Below are 22,231 nucleotides of genomic sequence, written 5' to 3' on the forward strand. Positions count from 1 at the left end.
TCCCTTCTATGTTCCCTATCATGTAGTCCAGGGAGGTATGTCACAGGACATCCATAGTGGCATGAACAATGACTGAGTCATATGTGTCCATGCCTCTGACTGACCTGTATGCATGTGTTTTGTGGTGGACCATAGTGCCCCACAGGCATATCACTGTGACCTTCACCATGTACAGCCTGTTGAGCGGGACCCCACTGCAGCGGCCAAGAGAGGTACCTGACACATCTGTAGCAGGTGTGTTGTGTAGCCCTACAGGCTGTGAGTGTGTGGCACATGGGATGTGTGTGCCATGTGTGGCATGTGCTCTGTTCTGACGTAACGTATGCCTGTGTGCCAGCTGCGGAGGTGTGTGATGCTCAGGCAGGATGCTATTCTGAGTCTCCAAGTATGCCCCAGTGTGTTCGGATTGCTGTCAGTGTGGGTCTATGTCAGACTGGTATTGTAGTCACTGTACTATGTCATGCCACCTGACAGGGTATGGCAGTACTGGGTTCAGAGTGCTCAGTCCCCAGATTGGCTATGTGGTGGCATCCTACACATGTGTTGTACGTTCCTGGCCAGGGGAGAGGGTTGACTGCATACATGTGGCAGCTCTGACATTGCCACATGACTCACATAAACCACAACTGGACCATAGAGGTGATTCTCAGGTTACCTTTACACATGCTACCATAGTAGTGTGATTGCCATGGTGATTAACAACACATAGGGCCAATGGGGAACAACATACTGAAGGTGAGTATGTGTGTGTGTACTGCTACTGATTTCATAGCACTGGCATATATGACTGCACACGTGGGTAAATGCCAGGTAAGTCATGTGCAGGCAATGTACATGCGAACAGGACAGACAGTGACGTTCTGTCATGTGGAAAATTGACATACGTATAGTACGCTATGCAGATGTCACTAGGAGTCCACAGAAGCTCTGTAACTCTGCATTGCAGGTGGAAGCAGTGTTCCAGGGAACCCCAAGCAAACATGCATGCAAACAAAGCTACAGTAAGCAGGGCTGGAAGTAGTCCATTGTACAACAAAGAAGGGGTAACACTTACAGTAGGTAACAGTGCATATATGTAGGCACTATCAACATGTACCCAGGAATGCACAGCTCAGATGTCCATGGTAGAACTGATATTATGTCATAGTTAATTGTGATTTGTATTACATTGGTACTGCACACATATCAACATGCACAAACATCCACATTGCATAGTCGTTGTGGGCAACATGCCACCATTACTGTACATGTCCATCATTGCGTATCACTACTTGCATTAGCTTCTCCCTGTGCTACCTATGTATGTGGCTATCTGTTGACATCCTTACCACTGGTATGCAATAATGTGCAGCTGTTACACTATGGTACTTACTATGGGTGTAGATAACAATTCAGGGCAGTCATACAGTTACTGCATCAGGCATGCTGGGATATACACACAGTCATATCAGCACACTGTACTGTTACCAACATGATACTAGTAATACACTTCTATGTAGTCACCCTGTGCATCAGCAACGTGTTTACCTGTTCCTGCACTGATGTTGGAGATTGCAAGAGGTGGCACAGTTTCATCATATGCACAGGGTGTGAATTAGGTATGCCTGAGTCTGCCACTGATACCACCAATTGACATGTGTGTGTATGTCTGTTGGTGAGGGACAGCAGTACAGGGTAGGGCACTGTTTGTGCAGTGTGTGCATGTATGTGGTAGCCCTAGGTGTTAACATTTCGCATGTGTGTATGCATGCACACAGTTCCACCTCATGGCTGCCATATACTGGAGTTTGTGGACAGCCACAGACTGCGCCTGGCAGGTCATACAGATCAGTGTCTGTGGGCACGGACACGGTACCTGTGCCTGGCAGGGGTGCTACAGACCATATCCGGTACTAAGCCATTACACCGATATCATCATTATCAGTACCTGTGGCACCAGATTCAGGTTCCCTGCTGCAGGACACCAGAGCAGCACCAGAACCTGTGGGAGGAAAACAGGAAATGCAGTTTACAATGTCTACACAATGTTACCAGTGATGCACTAATGCACACATGCACACATGCACACGTGGACACATGCACGCATGCACACATGCACACATGCACATGTGGACACAGGCACACATGCACACATGCACACATGCACACGTGGACACAGGCACACATGCACACATGCACACATGCACACATGCACATGTGGACACAGGCACACATGCACACCTGCACACCTGCACACATGCACACATGCACACGTGGACACGTACACATGGACACATGCACACATGCACACATGCACACGTGGACACAGGCACACATGCACACATGCACTCATGCACACCCCGCAGTATACCGACAGAGCACTACTGAGTTACACTTGTATTACTAGCACTATCAGGACTATTATAGGTATTGTTAAAACACACTCACCAGCATGGATGGGCTGCCTTGCTGTAACACCGGAGGGACCTGCAGAAATGAGGAGATTAATGTCAGTGGACACAACTGTGCCATTGATACTGCGTATGATACAGTGCAGTAGTACACCAGTTGCCTTTCACATGTCAGCTGCTATTGGCAATATCACACCTGCACAATTACATACTATGTTGACAGCTACATACCACGGACACACCTTACACATGCATAAACTAACAGTGTACAGAACAGTCAAGTGTACTAATGGCATATTACCTGCACGCTCCATGTCGTGTTGCTGTGTGGATCCAGCCTCCATCATAATGCAGGTGTGTTGCTGTTGATGTTCCTAGGCTGGAGCCACAACACTTAGGAGTAGCCCCTCCAGTCTGGTGAGGGGGGGATGTGTGGCCACCCCACCTCCTGTGGCGACCTGTGGCCTGTGGATATCCGACGCACGCTGATGGACATTTCTGATTAAATCACTGCAGTTATGTCGTACCTGCTCATATGTCCTATTATGCGTGCCAGTGTCATTTACCCTACGGACAAGGTCTTGCCACAGTGCAGCCCTCTCCTGCTGATTCTGGCTGGTGCGGGAAAACAGTATGTCATAATCCCGCACCAGGCTCTGGTGTATCTCTTCATCTTCTGCAGCAGAGTAGGCAGGATTTTGCTGGCGCCATGTCCCTGGAAGAGAACACAAACAGGATATCAGCAGACTATGTCAGCAATATATGGCACACATACTATACATGATACTCAACTGTAGTGATATACTACTACTCCCATATGTAGCATGTGTGTGTCTCTTGGTGGATACACAAGTACATGGCCAGATATCAGTGCTCAGCCAACACCTGTGCAACAATACCTGCCACATTCCATACAACATAGTAGCATGCCCCATCGGTCAGCACACTGAGACAGGTGAATGCACAACCTCACTCTGGGGGTTCATACCAAGGTACTGTATGTGGAACGCCATCCACTAGTGTGATCTGGACACAAATTACTCAGCCTGGATATACATATCCCACCACCACCACCAGCACAGTAGACTACTTTGATATATATGTGATTAGACAGATATTCACTTGTTAGGACTGACATGGTATCCATGCAGCCCACTGGGCCAGTGGAAGCCACAACCCACACTGCTGACCCCTTTGCGAATGCTTCCCACGGACATCCCGTAGAATGCATGGAACATGCGCACACATTTCTAACCCAGACCCTATGCACAAAGGTTAGGCATCCTGTCTGGCGGACCCCAGCCAAAGGCAGATTGTATAACGATAGAAGGAGGCTACTGCAGGACAGAGCAGATTCACATAAAGGGAAGGCATCTGTGGTCAGCACTGGTAATAAGCTACGGTCTCTCATAACAACATCCACGGCCTACTCTGGGAGGGAAATGGCCACGAACACTATAGATAACCACAAGGCCTTCTTCAGTTATGTTAGACATATGGACCAAGCGCCTCAGATATGCTCTGAGTTACTACACACCTACTTAACATTCACTGAACACACAGATATTGGCAACATTCTGGCAGACAGGTTCAGTGCACGTATCCCCCCTTCTTCTCCCCCACACTTAGAAATACTTATCACAGCTGAATGTAACCTCCCTATCATCTCAGATGCCAAGGTGAGGGCCGCCCTCAGCAAAGCAGAACACACAGCATCAATGTGACCTGATGGTATCCCTGGATGTGTGCTACGTGAACTCCAAGAGGAGATACAACCGCATATAAGACTGATATTTAACTTTGGCCGTACTACGGGATATGTACCTGAACACTGGCATACAGCAACAGTGGTCCTACTCCACTAAGGAGGCACCTCTACTGACCCTGGGAGCTACTGCCCCATAAGCTTAACCAGCCTGGTCTGCAAAGCTATGGAATGATTCATTATGGGACGCATATACAGCGATATTGGGTACCTGCAGACACTTGATCCCACCCAGTTTGCCTTTGTGATGGGCTGATCCTGCCTTCTGAACCTGGTTGACCTTTCAAAACAGTCACTACAGCCATTGATGAGGGCAACACAGTCCATACAGCCTACCTGGACTTGCCTAAGGCCTTCAACACAGTACTCCACTCAGGCATCATAGACAAGCTCATTAGCTTACATGTTACTACATATGTCACATGATGGGTTGCACACTGGTTGACATACAGAATCCATAATATCGATATTGCGGGAGCCATGTCAGACTCAATGCCAGTCACATGTGGTATCCCAAAGGGCTCTGTCCTAGGACCCGTCTTGTTTGGCATTTACTTCTCAGATGTGAAAGCAAATATGTGCGGGTTGTGGATGACAAAGTTCCCAGATGACTGCGAACTAAGCGCCATAATCGTTACACCAGCTGACACACACATCCTACAGACAGGCCTCACTGAAACGGAAAACTGGTGCCAGGATCATGGCCTAACACTGAATGACATGTAATGTATAGTCATCCCCTTTGGGTGAAACTACGTGCACACAACTTATCACATGGACATACCTATAGATACAGACCAATGACACATATGGAGGGTTCACAGTATGTAGACTATTAACTTGTTACTTTACATTAGCTGTGTTTGTCACAGCTGGTTGCGTTACCGTTACTATAGCTTCCTGCTGCTGCTAGCCCAGCTTGATACTGACACTGATGACAGCTTCAACTTAGTTTGTGTAACGTGTGGTTTTGTTTGTGTTCTTATTTTCTTTTTTTTTTTTTTTTTTCTTTCTCTCTCTCTCTCTGTCTGCCTCCAGATGGTGCAATGAAAGTATTGCATGTGTGGAGTGGGAGTGCAGGATGCTTTTGTAGGTATCTGCATAAGTCCATGTGATGGCCTCTGCACCAATTGTAAGCCAGCATTTGCTAATTGCATGCAGCCAGTTGTGTACTGATTGCAGTTCCCACTGTGATTTCAGGACAGTGCTATAAAAGGGTATGTGAGATAGGCGTTGCCCTTTCAGATTGTAAGTGCGTGGACCATGCTGGTATGCTGTGGACACTGTTCTGTGAGTGTAAAGGTTAGTATCTCTTTCATGATTCAGGCTGTGTTGTAGATTCACATTTCTCCATTCCTCTCTCCTGTTTCCTGTACTAAGCGTGTATGCACACTGACACCTACAAATATATATATATATATATATATATATATATATATATATATATATATATATATATATATATATATATATATATATATATATATATATATATATATATATATATATATAATAAATATACATACATTTATATATGTACATTAACTGACATTATTACCTACTAGCTACCAACTAGCATGGCTGTTTCTGTTCACACACTACTATTATAGAAATCCACTAGCTTTGACAGTAAGTATGCATGACATGCTTTGTGTACTACACATCCTATATTCCCTTTACATTCATTCCTACTATTACATGATATATTTATTTTAGCACAATGTTCTTGTATAACAATCATGGCTTAGTGGTACGTCATGCAGACTACTGGCTCCAAGGTCCTGGGTTCGGGACTGACAGTGGGATTTTATTTTGCTTTTGAACTGACTACAGGACCTGTCAATCAGAGTGACTAGGGCACTTTTAAGCAGTTGTAACCGGGTTAGCGCTGGTTTGCGTGGAGCTCCCGCATGCGCACTGGCGTCAGCTCCACGCACACCCGCTTAGAACCGCTTAACAGTGCTTACTCTGATGCACACCCGCGCTATTTTCTTTGAAAGAAATTAAAATGGGGAGACAGGAAAGTGGTGAAAAAGGGGTCACAAAGAGGGTAAGACAGTGGGGAAACAAGCTTGGGTTTTGCAGGAGGGATGTAGGTAAGGCCCATAGCTGCCCATTTCTTCATCAGCAACAGCTGTGCATATGTTTGTAATTTGGTGTGACATTTGAAACCTTCCACCCCTGAGAGAGGTGTCAGGACAACAATAATACTTGTTGTACAGCCAATTGTAATTGATAGTTTCCATGTCCAGCAGACATGTGTGCGGAATGGGCAGCTATGTATGGGGCGTAATTTTTTGTGGGTACAGAGTGCCCTTTTTTTTTTTTTTTTCAGGTGAGAGTGGTATGTTAGGTAAAGGAAGTCGGTATAGCTGGGGAGGTAGGTTGGGTAGGTCAACAGACAAGACAAACAAGATGCATACAGGGGCGGTGTATGACACATGTGGGGGGTTACACAATTGACGGGGACGGATGTTTGGATATTCAGAGCCCATGAGCCCACAGATGGCAACAGTGGAACTGATATTCCCACCCATGGGCAGTTGCCACTGTTCCTTCACTGCCCAGGACGGGGCTGTGCTGGGGGCTGTGTAGTCCGGGCAACAGGCATGCCCGTAAGTTATGCCACCTGTGCCTCAAGCTGGCATAGGGGCCCAAGAACAGAGTCCCAGATCTCCCTACGCACCACAGTCCGGACGCTACGGAGGTTGAGTGGTGGTTCTCCTCTGGCCACACTTGCAGAGGGGGGATGGGCTCCATCCCCTGCAGCGCTTCCACCTGCAGGTGGCACAGGGCCACCGGAGGAGGGTCCAGACTGGGCACTAGTGCCAGGTGCACTCGCCAGCTGAGGTGGGAGAGGTGGGTCCGCTGGAACCCGCCTTCCCTGTCATCCTATGTTTTGCATTATGTCATGACAGTTTGGGTTAGCAACATACAATACCATTCGCAATTAGTTGTAACAGCATGCATTAGTATTCCCATTAACCAAACACCCAGATATTCACACCATTGAACAGCGAGCATAACACATGCATAATTTGAACAGCAATACACAGTCCAACAACATGCAGGGTTGATTGATGGCAACAGGCCATCAGGTTTGGATGTATGAACAGGGCAGATGCATCAACGTACATGCAAATATTTATGACCCAACAGGACAAATGTCCAGGGGTGTTAATTGTGATTGCACATACCAATTTCACATGGAATGGATTATATGTGGTTATAGGGTGGGGTGAAGAAAATATTATTAACACCTTTGAATACCAATACATATGCTGTACATTTCTAATAGCTGCAGATATGTACACACTACTGTTCTAACTACAATTTCCTATATGATAACTACTTCAATTTGGTGATAGGACTGTTACTGCTACATCAATATACATTTTATTGTTATTCATACACGTTCATATCTGGCTTTGTTCAGCTACATCATCCTGCTACATTTGCTTTATATAGCTATAGACAACTGTGGATGTTTGGTATTTCAGACAATCATACTATCTGCATATTGCAGACTGAGAGCAACATATCCAGATTTTGGGATACACATTCCAGCTGCAGCAACACTTTGAACACTTTTCGCAGCTTGGTTCTGCTTGTCACATTCATTTCATTCTGTACTGACTGCAGTATACTTTATTCAGGGGTTATTACTACTTTATTGGTGGATTCATAACTCTTTCTCACACTCTCTCACTTGTTTTCATTTTACTATTCAGGATGGTACTTACTTCTAGGCTTTATTGACATGTTTTACCTGTAGTTATTACAATCCTTTCCAGCAGTCTCACTTTTGTCATGTTTCAGTATTTCAACAGGGATATATTTCACACATGTGATTTGCTCATCTTCTGCAGCTGTACTTTTCAGCCTGCTGCAGGTTGTGTACTATTATATTACAGGTGGGGCATCTTTATTTCAGACTTTATTTCAGACATTTTCATTTTCTGTTTGGATTACAGACTGCAACACACTTTTGTAATTAAGCAATACTTGCAAACACTCTTACACTGTTACTTGCACATTTTATTACTTAGTGACTACACTGCACTCTTTTGCTAACTGTCATACTTTTATATTTCTTTACAGTTACTGGGAGAGGATTACTGACCTGCCTGGTGGTGCAACCGCACCAGCCTATCGCCATAGGCTCTGCGGTTCACAGAACGGACACCTGCAACTGTAATATAAATGAAGTAATATTGGAATACACATCTCCATAATATCAGCTAGTTTAATTTCTTATATACATAATTAAATGTAACTTACTCAGTAGTGGGCGTTGGGCATTTGCTGGGCCTCCTGGATCCAAAGGTTCAATTGGTCCTGCTTACGTCTCTTCAGGTCTGCATGGTGGTGACGGACCTGTTCACCAGTCCTTGGAATCCCTGTGGCACTGGTGAGATCATGAGCCAACCGGTCCCACGCCTCAGCCCTATATGCTCCCCACAGGACCTGGCCCTGCATGAGTTGGGCCTCATGATTGTGGACTAGGAGCCAGACCATATATCTGGACTCCTCAACGCCCCACCTCTGTGCTCAAAAGCAACTACCCTAACCTACTCCTGACATTCTGGCTGCAAGTTAGTTCTACAATCATTTATGCTGTGTATTCCCGCCTATGGGGCTTATATATGCCATTTTTTCCCGCACTTATCTGTGGTTGGCCATTTTGGAATTGTATCAACTTCACAAAACCTGCTTTGTCATGCTCCACTTTCTATTCATTCCTATATATTTGCTATTACTGCATTTCTAAGTACAGCTGTCATGGCTTAGTGGTTCAGTACCTTGACTATGGTGCATGGTATCTTGGGTTTGAACCTGGCCACTGCTTTTTATATTTTATGACTGTCTAGACAGGCTAGGGGGTGTGTCTGTGTAAAGGCAGTTTTGTTACAGCTTGCTCAACGTTGCCCGTCGCTTAGCTTGTTGGCGCGGCGCGCAGCTCCGCACAAACGGGTTACGCTAGTTTACACTTCATTTGGCTGTCAGCACACATATTATGCTCAGCTCAGCTAGGGGCACACAGTTTCAGCGTGTTAAACCACTGCTCACCTACGGGCACTCATTTTACACCTGTTAAACCACTGCTCAGCTACGGGCAGATGCACTCACCTTGTTAAACCTGTAGCTCAGCTACAGGCACATCTGGCATTTTTTCTTATTTTGTTATCTCACATTTCTTCAAAATAAATGGCCTATTTCATTACATTTTACATAACATATAATTTTATATGTGTACATATATGTCAGGGACTTGTTTCGTGCTTATTTTACTAAAAATAAAAATTGATGTTGTGGGGGCTTGAACCATGACTGCCTGCTCTTCAGCTGATTTCTCTACCACTACGCTATTGCTTTTTGGCTTACTTTGCATAGTTAGTTCTTATATGCTTTTCCACTTACTGCTAACTGTGGCTGAGCTACGGGCACGCCCACACAAACGAGCGCACTCACGGGCAAACATCTTTACAATTTAGAAAAAAATATATAACATGTTCATTTATATATTTTATGTTCATAGTCTGTGGGGGCATGTGTTGTGCTGTGTTTATTCACATTTCCATGGACTCTGTCGTGGGTGTTTACTTTGGGCACTTTTACTCTTCTGGGGGCGTGTCCGCTTGCAGGGCTCGGCCTATGGACACGCCCCCTACTGTCTTCCATGGACCGTATTAGCCTTAGGTGTGATTCAGCATGCCCTCATGCATATGCATGACATGCTGACGTCACGCCGTTTAACTGCAGCCTCCGTGTAAGCCTTGTATCTCTTACACTGAGGCTTTGTGAATCCTGCCCAAAGTTTTCCATTTATCCTAATACCCTGCAAATTTTTAACCTTCTCACATACAGAACATTTACCACATCTATACATGCAGACAGGTCTGCCATCCCCAACCAGATATATTTTTCTATTTAACAATTCCTTTAAATTATTATGTCTGCTATCAGAGAAACTGACGTGCTTGGGAAAAAGATTTCCCACTATTGTATCCTCAGTCACTATGTCCCAAAATTATCTTATTATTCCCTCCAAAATCTCAGATAAACCAGAGAATTTAGTTACAAAAAATAGCCTATCTTCCTCCCATGGCCTATCTTTCTCTGTACAAAAATGACCTGTTCTATGTCTTTGTTTACAAACCTGCTTAGCTCTAGAGAGAATTATCTCAGAATTACCTCTTTCAGACAACCTTTCATGTACCTCTCCAAAATAGGTTTCCCTCAGTTCCTTTTCAGAAGTATTAAAAAATATCCTTCTAAACTCACCATATGGTAATGCTTTAATTAAGTGTGGGGGGTGCATACTGTCAGCATGCAAAAAGTTGTTCACAGAAGTAGGTTTTCTGTATGGTCTATGTTGAACTTTATTCTGTCCATTTATATAAAATTCTACATCTAAAAAAGTTATCTTGTTGTCCATACATTGCACTACGTCGTTGCACTGGGTGATTGCAATTTAAGGAAATCAGTTTAATTAAGATAATAAGTATTTAATTGTATTGAATGAAATTTATTAGAATGCTGGTATATTAGGAGATGAATCTTTGTAGTAAGTTGTTCCACTGAAGGTGAATGGCCGAGGTACCAGAATGTGTAAATAAAGTTAAATCTCATCTTTGAACTGTGTGTAGCACTAAACACAACAGGTTCTGCTGAGTCTCAGACTGTGTTTAGCACTAAACACAACAGGTTCTGCTGATTCTCAGGCTGTGTGTAGCACTAAACACAACAGGTTCTGCTGAGACTCAGACTGTGTGTAGCACTAAACACAACATGTTCTGCTGAGTATCAGGTTGTGTTTAGCACTAAACACAACAGGTTCTGCTGAGTCTCAGGCTGTGTCTGGCACCAAACACAACAGGCTCTGCTGAGTCTCAGTCAGTGTGTAACACTAAACACAACAGGTTCTGCTGAGACCCAGGCTGTGGCTGGCACTAAACACAACAGGTTCTGCTGAGTTTCAGTCTGTATGTAGCACTAAATACAACAGGTTCTGCTGAATCTCAGGCTGTGTGTAGCACAAAACACAACAGGTTCTGCTGAGTCTCAGTTTGTGTGTAGCACTAAACACAACAGGTTCTGCTAAATCTCAGGCTGTGTGTAGCACTGAACTCAACAGGTTCTGCTGAATCTCAGGCTATGTATAGCACTAAACACAACAGGTTCTGCTGAGACTCAGGCTGTGTGTGGCACTAAACCCAGCAGGTTCTGCTGAGTCTCAGGCTGTGTCTGGCACTAAATGCAACAGGTTCTGCTGAGTCTCATGCTGTGTCTGGCACTTAGCACAATATGTTCTGTTGAGTCTCAGGCTGTGTGTGGCACTAAACACGACATGTTCTGCTGAATCTCAGGCTGTGTGTGGCACTAAACACAACAGGTTCTGCTGAGTCTCAGGCTGTGTCTGGCACTAAACACAACAGGTTCTGCTGAGTCTAAGGCTTTGTGTGGCACTAAACACAACAGGTTCTGCTGAGTCTAAGGCTGTGGGTGGCACTAATCACAATATGTTCTGTTTGTCTCAGGCTGTGTTTGGCACTAGGCACAACAGGTTCTGCTGAGTCTCAGGCTGTGTGTGGCACTAAACACAACAGATTCTGCTGAGTCTCAGGCTGTGTTTGGCACTAAGCACAACAGGTTCCGCTGAGTCTCAGTCTTTGTGTAGCATTAAACACAATAGGTTCTGCTGAGTCTCAGGCTGTGTGTAGCACTAAACACAACAGGTTCTGCTGAGTCTCAGGCTGTGTGTAGCACTAAACACAACAGGTTCTGCTGAGTCTCAGGCTGTGTCTGGCACTAAACACAACAGGTTCTGCTGAGTCTCAGGCTGTGTCTAGCACTAAACACAACAGGTTCTGCTGAGTCTAAGGCTGTGTCTGGCACTAAACATATAACAGCTTCTGCTGATGTCAGTCTCTGTAACACACACTAACACCATTAAACACAACAAGTTCTGCTGAGTCTTAGGCTGTGTGTAGCACTAAACAGAACAGGTTCTGCTATGTCTCAGGCTGTGTGTAGCACTAAACACAAGAGGTTCTGCTGAATCTCAGGCTATGTATAGCACTAAACACAACATGTTCTGCTGAGTCTCAGTCTGTGTGTAGCACTAAACACAACAGGTTCTGCAACTTCTGCTGAGTCTCAGGCTGTGTGTAGCACTAAACACAACAGGTTCTGCTGAATCTCAGGCTGTGTGTAGCACTAAACACAACAAGTTCTGCTGAGTCTTAGGGTGTGTGTAGCACTAAACACAACAGGTTCTGCTGAGTCTCAGGGTGTGTGTAGCACTAAACACAACAGGTTCTGCTGAATCTCAGGCTGTGTGTAGCACTAAACACAAGTTCTGCACTAAACACAACATGTTCTGGTGAGTCTCAGTCTGTGTGTAGCACTAAACACAACAGGTTCTGCAACTTCTGCTGAGTCTCAGGCTGTGTGTAGCACTAAACACAACAGGTTCTGCTGAATCTCAGGCTGTGTGTAGCACTAAACACAACAGGTTCTGCTGAGTCTTAGGGTGTGTGTAGCACTAAACACAACAGGTTCTGCTGAGTCTCAGGGTGTGTGTAGCACTAAACACAACAGGTTCTGCTGAGTCTCAGGCTGTTCACTCTTAGCCATACTTTTTTAACCCATATCAGCCATATTCCCTTTAGCTCACTTGCCACTTTGATGCCTCTCACTGTCATTTTGTCAACTTACGGAGAACTTCCTTAACATAAATGTCTTATAATGAAACAGTTTCAGTGCTGCTGAATTTTCATTTTATTTATATTGTGTTGCTTTCAAAGACTGATCAAAGCAGTTAATGGAAAAGAAAACAGCAAATTGTGTCTTGTCCACTGTGTGCATACATGAAATATGCTTGTAGTTTAATTTATTCACCTTATACTTAAACATCATTTTAAGGTAAGAAAGCTACTTTTGTGTGGTATCAAGTACAGCAATTCTAAGTTATGGTTAACGAATGAATGCATTTTGTAGAGATCCACTATGTTTATTATTATTACCTATCTGTAATATTAATGCATTTAAGAATGAGCATTTTTGCTTTTCAGATATATCCCTGAAGGCCTCCAATGCTCCTGTGGCCCAGACTGGTACACTACTAATAACAAATGGAACAATGAATCCTACGTTCTCTTCCTTTTCTGCTTCTGTTTTGGGTTTCCTTTCAGTGTTATACTTTTCTCCTACACAAGACTTCTTATGACACTCAGAGCAGTAAGTCAAGATACAGTCATTTGCTCTCATTCTGCATATTTCATAAAGATATACAATGCATATCAGCGTTGTTATAAATGGAACCTAGCCTATGTAATATACTTATTTAACAGTCCATTCTGCTTGGTACAACATATGTTTTTTTTGTGTAGGTAATTAGATTCTGACTTGAATTGTTCTAAAGTGATTTTAAACTCTTACTTGTTTTTCTTCATTCTTTTTTTTTTATTTACTTAAAAAATGAGGTTTAGGATCCCACCTCTGTCATTTTCTCTCTCTTGCTTTCTGCCTGTTCCTGTATTGATCTATCTAATGATTTCTCTATATACTTGCAAAATGGCATACTGTGGGTCTGGAAGGAGAGATAATAAGGGGTCTGGATGGACAGATGATAAAAATCATTAAGCATAGGAGAGTAGTATTGCTGGAATTGAATTCATCCTCAAGACTTGGTGAGTACCTTCATGAGGTGGACCCTGTTTTTACAAAATCTTACCAAGACAACACTGATATATAGACTGTATTTTATATAGCATATATCATGGACAAAAGTAGTTTAAAAATAAAAAAGACAGCTGGGTACACAAGTCCCAGAATAAAAAGTGCCCAATACTTTTTGGCGCACCGGTGCCAGGACTGGAAAAAACGACAGTGTAGAATCCTCAAGACATGGAAACATTCCTACAATCAGGTTAGACCAGGCTCAGGGGGTGGTCCTCTCCCCGTTATAGAATTAAATAGTAATTCACAAAACCCTCAAAAACCGACAGGCCAAAAAGAGGCATAGAGATGATAGAGTGGACAACTGAGGTTAAGAAAGAAATTATTTATTGTTACTATTATGCAAGAAGCCTCAAATTTCTGGATAGAAGATACTCAAAAAGATTAAGAGAGAAATTAGAGGAAAGAAAAATAATTTCACAAAACAAACTGTTAAAAGCTTCTAATACAAATTTGTGTTCATTAATACAACAAATTCATGAAAAATATTATAGGATCATAGGAGGTTACTAGACTAATGGCCCCAGGACCCTTACAAGCCTAGCCAAGTTTAACCAGTATTCCCAAGGGTGTCTGGTTCAATCAGACACAAAAATCAGTACCTATTACTCCTGTCCAAGATGGACACAGGTGTAATCCCAGGTTGAACTTCTGGTTACCCATCCAGTTATCTAAATTACACTTAAATTGGGCCATGGAGGGGCTTTGTTTACATGAATAGGAAGCTTGTTCCAAAGGAGGGACAACCTCTGTGAGACATATCTGTCTCTCCAGCAAGGTCTGTTGCTGTCACCTACCAGGTTAAGGTCCTTTGAGTGAGTGGCCCATGTGCCATTTGACTTGTGAATGTGCAGCATTTCCATTAAAGTTGGGTCAGAGATTGCTTTATATGTAAGGCACAGGTCACCTTTGAGCAGTCTGTATAACACAGAATAAAGTGACAATGATTTCAGTCTGTCTGCATAAGAAAGATCTTGAAGACCCTGAATTTTCTTTGTAAGGAACCTTTGTTATCTCTCCAGTTGCTGCAGGTGTTTGGAAAGGAAAATAACAAAGGGAGTGTTGTACTTTATTATTGGCCTGATGAGGGAAGGGTACAGAGGGGTTATAACCTCTTTTTTCTAGAGGCAATGCCATTACTTATGAGATGAGCAATATAAAATGCCCTTCTTACCACTGTGGAAACATGGTGATCAAAGTTAAGGTTGCTGACAACCTGTGTGCCCAGATCTCTCACCACTGACTGTGTGCGTAGGGTATTGCTATTGATGTGGTACTTTGCAGGAACATCACCCTTGCCAAAGGGGATGATAATGCATTTTTTTGCATTAAGTTTAAGACCATGACTTTGACACCAGTCATTAGTCTGTGTAAGACCTTCTTGCAGGATGTTAACATTGCTAGTGGTTTCAATGATTGCTCCCAGTTTTCAGTCATCAGCAAACTTTGTCAGCCACAGTCCTTTAGTTTTAGCCTGTATTTTGCAGAAATAGATTCTGAATAGTAGGGTTCCCAGAACCGATCCCTGTGGAACACCACTGGTTACAGGTCTGCTGGAGGAGGTGAAGTCCCGTATTTTGACCGTATGAGTTTTGTCAGTGAGCCAGTTTGCAACCCACCTGACAATATATGGGTTGATACCCAGCTGGGTGAGTTTATCAATGATGCCTGAGTAGGGGACTGTGTCAAAGGCCTTGGCTAAGTCTAGGTAGGCCATATGCACAGATTTTCCCTCGTCTAGGACTTTGGTGACTGTCTCAAAGAAGTCTACCAGGTTTAACAGGCATGATCTCCCCTTGACAAAGCCAAGCTGGGTGGGGGTCAGGTGTTTGGAGATTTCCTATATTTTTGTTAATAAGATCCATGATGATTCATTCCATGGCTTTGCAGTTAAGGCTGGTCAGGCCAATGAGTCTGTAGCTCTCAGGGTCCATGGATGCATTCTCTTTGTGCAAAGGGATGACAGTAGCTGTTTTCCATTCTGCTGGGATGAAGCCAGTGCTTAGGCTGTGATTGAAAAGCATGCTCAATGGTGATGGTAATTCCTGTTTTAACCCATGTAGAACACAGCCCAGAATGTTGTCTCATCCCACAGAGGCTGTGTTTTTGGCCTTGGTGAGGGCATTTAAGACCTGCTTTTTGGAGATACTAGGTGGGGGGAACAGGTGTTAGGGATGCTTTGGGGTATATGTGGTGGGGACAAGGGAGTGAAGTTTGCACTGAACCTGTCAGTCAGCAAGTTTACTATATCCACAGGTTCTATATATGTAGTACCAATACCTATGAGTTCAGTGCTAATCTGGGCCTTACCTTTGAGGTTATGGATGCAACTAAAAAATGCCTTGTGGTTATCCTTGGTTAGAGAAGCTAATTTGGATTCATATTTAGCTTTGGAGGACTTCACTAGGAGTCTTATTTGCTTGTTTAAGTTAAGGAGAGAATGTTTTCAGTTTTGAGACTGTTCTTTCCTCTCTTAGACAGCAATTTCTTTCTCCTATTGTATATCCTATTAATGGCAGTTGTCCACCAGGCAGGTTTGCTTTTCCTTGAAGATCTTGCTTTGGTTCTGTTGGGTATGGCAGAGTCAATACAAGTATACAAGTGCTTGTATAAAGCATTGGTGTATAACTCAGCATAGATTTATGGGGGAGGGGCTATGAAGCTCTTTGTGCTGTCATGTAAGAGGTTGTAATTGACCTTGGAGAAGTTTTTTAGTGTAGTTGTTGCTAAGGGGGGGGGAGGGGCTTGTGTTATAGTTACTTCTAGAGAGACTGATTTCTGATCAGATCTCACCAGGGATGGCCGCACACTGGGGGTGGTGCAGCAGTCCCCCATGTTGGTGAGCACCATGTCCAGGATGTTTGAGCCCCTTGTGGGTGTGTCAACCAACTGGTCTAGGGTATTGGAGTTAACGAAGTCCAGGAACCTTTGGGAAGTGAATTAGAACACATAGAATTTACCCAGTCTATGGACAGGTAAATAAAGTCACCCAAAACCAGGGTGTTTGGTTGTATCATGATTGACTCAAGAAGATCCAACCAGGCTGAATGGATGTCCTGATTCATGGAGGGGGTCCTATAGCTGGCAATGATCTGACGAGGGGTCTTAGCTACAGTCAATTGCACCTGAAGTAATTCAAGGGAACCGTGCTGTTTAACCAATCTAGAAGTGTATTTATCTTTATATAGACCAATAAGCCTTGGGCTGTTTGGAAATTGAAGTAACTAAGGAATTGCAGAATAATAAACAAAAAAACATTCTTGAAAGGTATACAAAATGAAACATGGATGTGGGAAAGAAAGAGAGATCTGATATGCTGTAATATCTATGCAAAGGAGAAAGACAAGCTAATCAATACAAAAAAAAACAGCTCCAAAGATATTTATAGAGAAATACAGCCAAAGGTATCCATATATAGAAACATTTCTAATGCAAAAAATAAGATCACAAAAGGGCAAATGTAGAATAGAAGATTAGTAAAGTAGAATTTAAACAAATAGAAGCTGAAGTTATGGAATACCTGTAAAGTGAAGGATTTAGTGTAGAAAATCTAACACAGATCATGTCACAGCATGATGGAATAATGAGTCCACAAAATTATGAGAAACAAGTGGACCAGGAGACATCTGAATAAGAAATATGGGCATGGGGAAAAAATAAAGAGATTTAATATCGTGCAATGTTTACGTAAATGAGAAAACAAAACTAATCAATACAAAAATAGCAGTACCAAAGATATTTGATGAAAAATACAGGCAAAGGCATTCTGATTTGGAAAATGTTACAATACAAAAAATGAGAAAAAAGGAGGAAGTAGAAAAGAGGATTAGTAATGGTGGTGTTAAAGAAATAGAAACTGAAGTTATAGATTACCTGAGAGGTGAAGGATTTGGTGTAGAAAATTCAACTTTGGTAATGTCACAGTATGATAGAAGAGTGAGTCACCAAAGTAAGGAAAAACAGGTGGAACAGGAAGCATATGATCAATTGCCACATGAAGATATTCTGGAGCCTTCAGTAGGAAACCAGTACAAAAGTTCAGTCGGAGTTGCATAGTAAGGGAAGGAACAGGAAATGGTAGCAACTCTGACCCAGTCCATGTTGTAGATTGATAGGCTAGTGAGTTCCCATATGAAAAACCAATGGATGACGCAGGATGCAGCTGAAGAGAATATGTCGCAGGAAGATTTTCTGGAACTTTCTGTAGAATGCCTGCAGGAAACAGCTTACAAATAATGTGCCCTCAGATTAAAGAAAATGCTCCAAGTGAAGAGTTGTTTGATTTAGTAGAGATGGATAGACATATTAAGACTGATGAAAGGACTTGAGTACAGAAAGTCAGTAAGACCCAAACGTTAGAAGGCTGATAAACAAATGAATCCAGTATTCAAATCTGTTAACAGAAATTCATGCCCCAGGGAAAAGAAAGGGAAGAAATTAAATACTGCCATGGAAGTATCGAATAAAGAGAACTATAAACAATTAAGATAAGGAGTGTCACTGTTAGAGGAATGTAGAAGAGGGAACAGATCAACAAGAATATTTAGAAAGACAGATGTGATAAAAGCAATGTGCAGTATTAGAACAGACCAGGATCTATTGTACACTATTGCAAATAATAAACTAAAGATATTGGCACAGGCAGAAAAACTTAGAAGATATGCAGACAAATATAAAGTCATAGTACAAAATAAACAATTTATTCATGATCCAAAAATGTTTCATAAAGGATTGAGAAACAAAGTAAAAGGAACAGAAACACCATCAAGAAAAAAAGAAGAAATAGACATGTTTTGGAGAAATAACTATGAAGATCCTGTGGAACATAATAAAGATGCTGAATGGATAGAAATATAAAAGAAACAGTAAGAAGTTCAATTGTACCAGATATGATATGGGCCGAAGTAACGGCCAGACAAATTGAAACAAAATTAAGAAAAGCTTCCAACTGGAAAACCTCATGCACAGATGCAGTACCTAACTTCTGGCTAAAAGTATTAACATCTTTACACAAAGATTTAGCCCTAAGTAAGAAATACTTATATGCACACTCTGAACGGAACCATCCTGGTTAACAACAAGAAAAACCTTAAGAGTGAATCTATAAGCTATCCTAAAATGTAAAGACCAATAACATGCCTTCTGACAACATATAAACTATACACTGGAATTGATGCCGACAGAGTTTATAGTCATTTAAAAGAAAACTCAATCATGGCAATACAACAAAAGGTAACAAAGGAAAGTCACATTGAGCAAAGGATCATTTGTTGTTAAAGAAAGCCATCATGGATTATTGTAGAAAGGGGAAGAATCTAAGTATTCATGGATAGATTACAAAAAAGCATTTGACTGCATCTAACATTCATGGATAAAGGAGTGCTTACAGATATATAAGACACACCCTACATTGATCAGTTACATTACAGTGACCATGAAACAATGGCAAACCACTTTGCAAGTAAGCCATGATAAAGGACAATGTATTATATCAGGGATAAGAATTCAAACGGGGACATTCCAGGTTGACTTTATGTCATCACTGCTCGTTTGTCTTGCCCTTAACTCATTAAGCTGTCTACTTAACAGATTAGGTCATGGCTACAATCTGGCTCCCAAAAACAACAGTGTGAAGACTTCTCATCTTTTTTTTTTTTTTTTGTGGATGATTAAAACTGTATAGTTTATGAGATAAGAAGCTGAAAGCACAACTGGAAGTGTTCAAAACTTTCTCAGATGATATAAGAATGTAATTTGGTCTTGATAAATGTGCAAAAGTAACATTTAAAGCAGCAAAGTTGTAGCACAAAGAAAATAGTCTAGGACAGGAATGTGATATAAAGGAAATTAAGCAGGAGGGAGTGTATAAATATTTGGGAATTGATGAAGGATTGACAATAAGACATGAACAAATGCAAACAAAACTCAGTAAGGAATATTGTAGAAGACTAAAATTAATACTGAAAACAGCCCTGACAAAGTTAGTATAGAAAATATGTTCATAAGATGGGCAAAGAAAACCAAGTAGTCATATTGGTATTTGCCTATGTATTATATACATTCCACACATAGATGAATAGTAATACAGGACCCCTAGATCATATATTAAGTCATGAATTTATACTCTGTCACAGTATTCAAAATCTCTCTGGCCACCCATATTTCTCCCACAACTCTCTCTGACCTGGAATGCAAGAAGATTCTGCAGTTAACTGTGAACTTCAAAATATGTTTTGGCAAAAAAAAAAAAATCCTCAAAAATGAAAAAAAGAGAATCATAAATACAAACGACCACAGAAACCATATAAATGACAGCCCCACAATAAAAGCCAGTAAAACATGAAAAATATCTAGTGTGTAACATTGTTTTTTGTTTTATGAAATATAACTCTGCCAAAACTTAACATGTTAAAGTCATATTTTCCATATACCATCAGTAGACCTTCCCTACCAAATTGTCACTGAGTTTGCACAACAAATCCAAAATGTATTTTCCTGAAAGCCCTGTACAAACAGCTGTTTCTTTCTCACATTTTGTCACCTGGTTTAGCCCACTGTTTAGATCTAACACTCAAAGGTCTATGTGATGAAAACTATCTTCTTCCTTATATAAGAAATCTAAAGCTACTTTGAACTACCTTTTGCTTAACCTTGGGAAAAGTAGATGCCAAACAAGAGTGAGCCCAGGACTGAGCCCTGTGGTACACCACTTGTGACAGGCTTTGAGTCTGACATGGCGCCAGCAACTCTGACCCTGTGGGTTCTGTCACTCAGCCAGTTTGCAACCCATCTTGTGATGTATGGGGTAACATTTAAGCTGATGAGTTTTTCAATGATACCCGAGTGGGGTATTGTATCAAAGGCCTTCGCCAGATCGAGGTAGGCTGTATGGACTGCCTTTCCCTCATCAATGGCTTTGGTGACTGTTTGAAAAAGTCAACCAAGTTTAGAAGGCATGATCTGCCTTTGACAAAGCCAAACTGGGATGGATCCAAAGTCTGCAAATTCCCTATGTCTTTATTTATGAGGTCCATTATGATCCTCTCCATGGCTTTGCAGATAAGGCTTGTCAAGCTAATGGGCGGTAATTTCCAGGGTCGGTGGAGGCACCGCCTTTGTGAAGTGGGACCACAGTTGCAATGCACCACTCCCTGGAGTGCGTATCCAGAGGTAAGACTATGATTAAACAGCTGTCCTAGCTGTGGGTTTAATTCCTCGTTGAGTTCGTGGAGCACACAGCCGGGGACACCATCAGGTCCCATGGATGCTGTGTTTTTGCTTTGGAGAGAGCAGTTCTCACTTGGGCGTTGGAGATGTTTGGGGGCTGCAATCGCTTGGTATAGATATCTCTCCTTTTGGGGAGTTTGCACTGAACCTGTCAGCCAGTATGTTGGCAATGTCTGTAGGATCAGTAATCTTCACATCATTTTGAACTAGTTCTGAGCATATCTGGGAGTTTCCTCCCAGGTTTCTAACATAGCTAAAGAAGGCCTTATGATTGTCTTTTGAGTCTTTAGCTATTTTTCTCTCAAAATTTGCTTTGGATGATTTTATGAGAGCTCTTAGTTTTTACTTATAGTGATCAAGGGTGTCTTACCTTTTAAGGATTTTGCTCTATCTTGTAGTAGCTTCCTCCTTTTGTTGTAGAGTTTGTTTATGGCTGGGGTCCACCAGAGTGGACGCTTGCCTTTGGTACAAAGAGTCTTTGTTTTGCTTGGGATTGCCTTATCCATGCAGTCCTGCAGGTGCTGGTAGAAGGCATTTGTAAGTGATTCAGCGGCTTGAGTACTGTTTTCCGTCGGCTCGGGGCCTTAAAGGAGACCACACTAGTCTTTAGAAGTGTGAAGTCGGCTTTGAAGTTCTTTACTGTGGTCTTTTTATTTCAGGTGGGGGTGGGATGAGGACCTCCAGCGAGATTAGTTTGTGATCTGATCTCACCAGTGAGGGGTATACTTCCGGTGTTGAACATTGTGCTCCCATGTTCGTGATGATGAGATCAAGTATGTTTTCTCCTCTTGTGGGGATGGTGACTAGTTGTTCCATGGCATTTGAGTTTATGAATTCCAGGAACTTTTGGGCTAGGGTGTTTGGAGTAGTTTATGAGATAAGAAGCTGAAAGCACAACTGGAAGTGTTCAAAACTTTCTCAGATGATATAAGAATGTAATTTGGTCTTGATAAATGTGCAAAAGTAACATTTAAAGCAGCAAAGTTGTAGCACAAAGAAAATAGTCTAGGACAGGAATGTGATATAAAGGAAATTAAGCAGGAGGGAGTGTATAAATATCTGGGAATTGATGAAGGATTGACAATAAGACATGAACAAATGCAAA

The 22,231-nt window shown here is 42.2% G+C and overlaps 1 protein-coding gene across 1 annotated transcript in view; it reads left to right on the forward strand.

Moving 5' to 3' along the window:
• Nucleotides 1-22,231, forward strand: part of LOC122808901 (blue-sensitive opsin-like) — a 297,628-nt gene that overhangs the window by 166,689 nt on the left and 108,708 nt on the right. Inside the window, exon 3 of the mRNA XM_044080018.1 lies at nucleotides 13,233-13,398. Within this exon, the coding sequence (XP_043935953.1) occupies nucleotides 13,233-13,398 (166 nt within the window). The remainder of the gene's footprint in view (nucleotides 1-13,232; nucleotides 13,399-22,231) is intronic.

The sequence above is a fragment of the Protopterus annectens genome, chromosome 8.part0 (assembly GCF_019279795.1).
Source record: "Protopterus annectens isolate FY-2018-M chromosome 8.part0, PAN1.0, whole genome shotgun sequence".
In the NCBI taxonomy this organism is placed as follows: Eukaryota; Metazoa; Chordata; order Ceratodontiformes; family Protopteridae; genus Protopterus; species Protopterus annectens.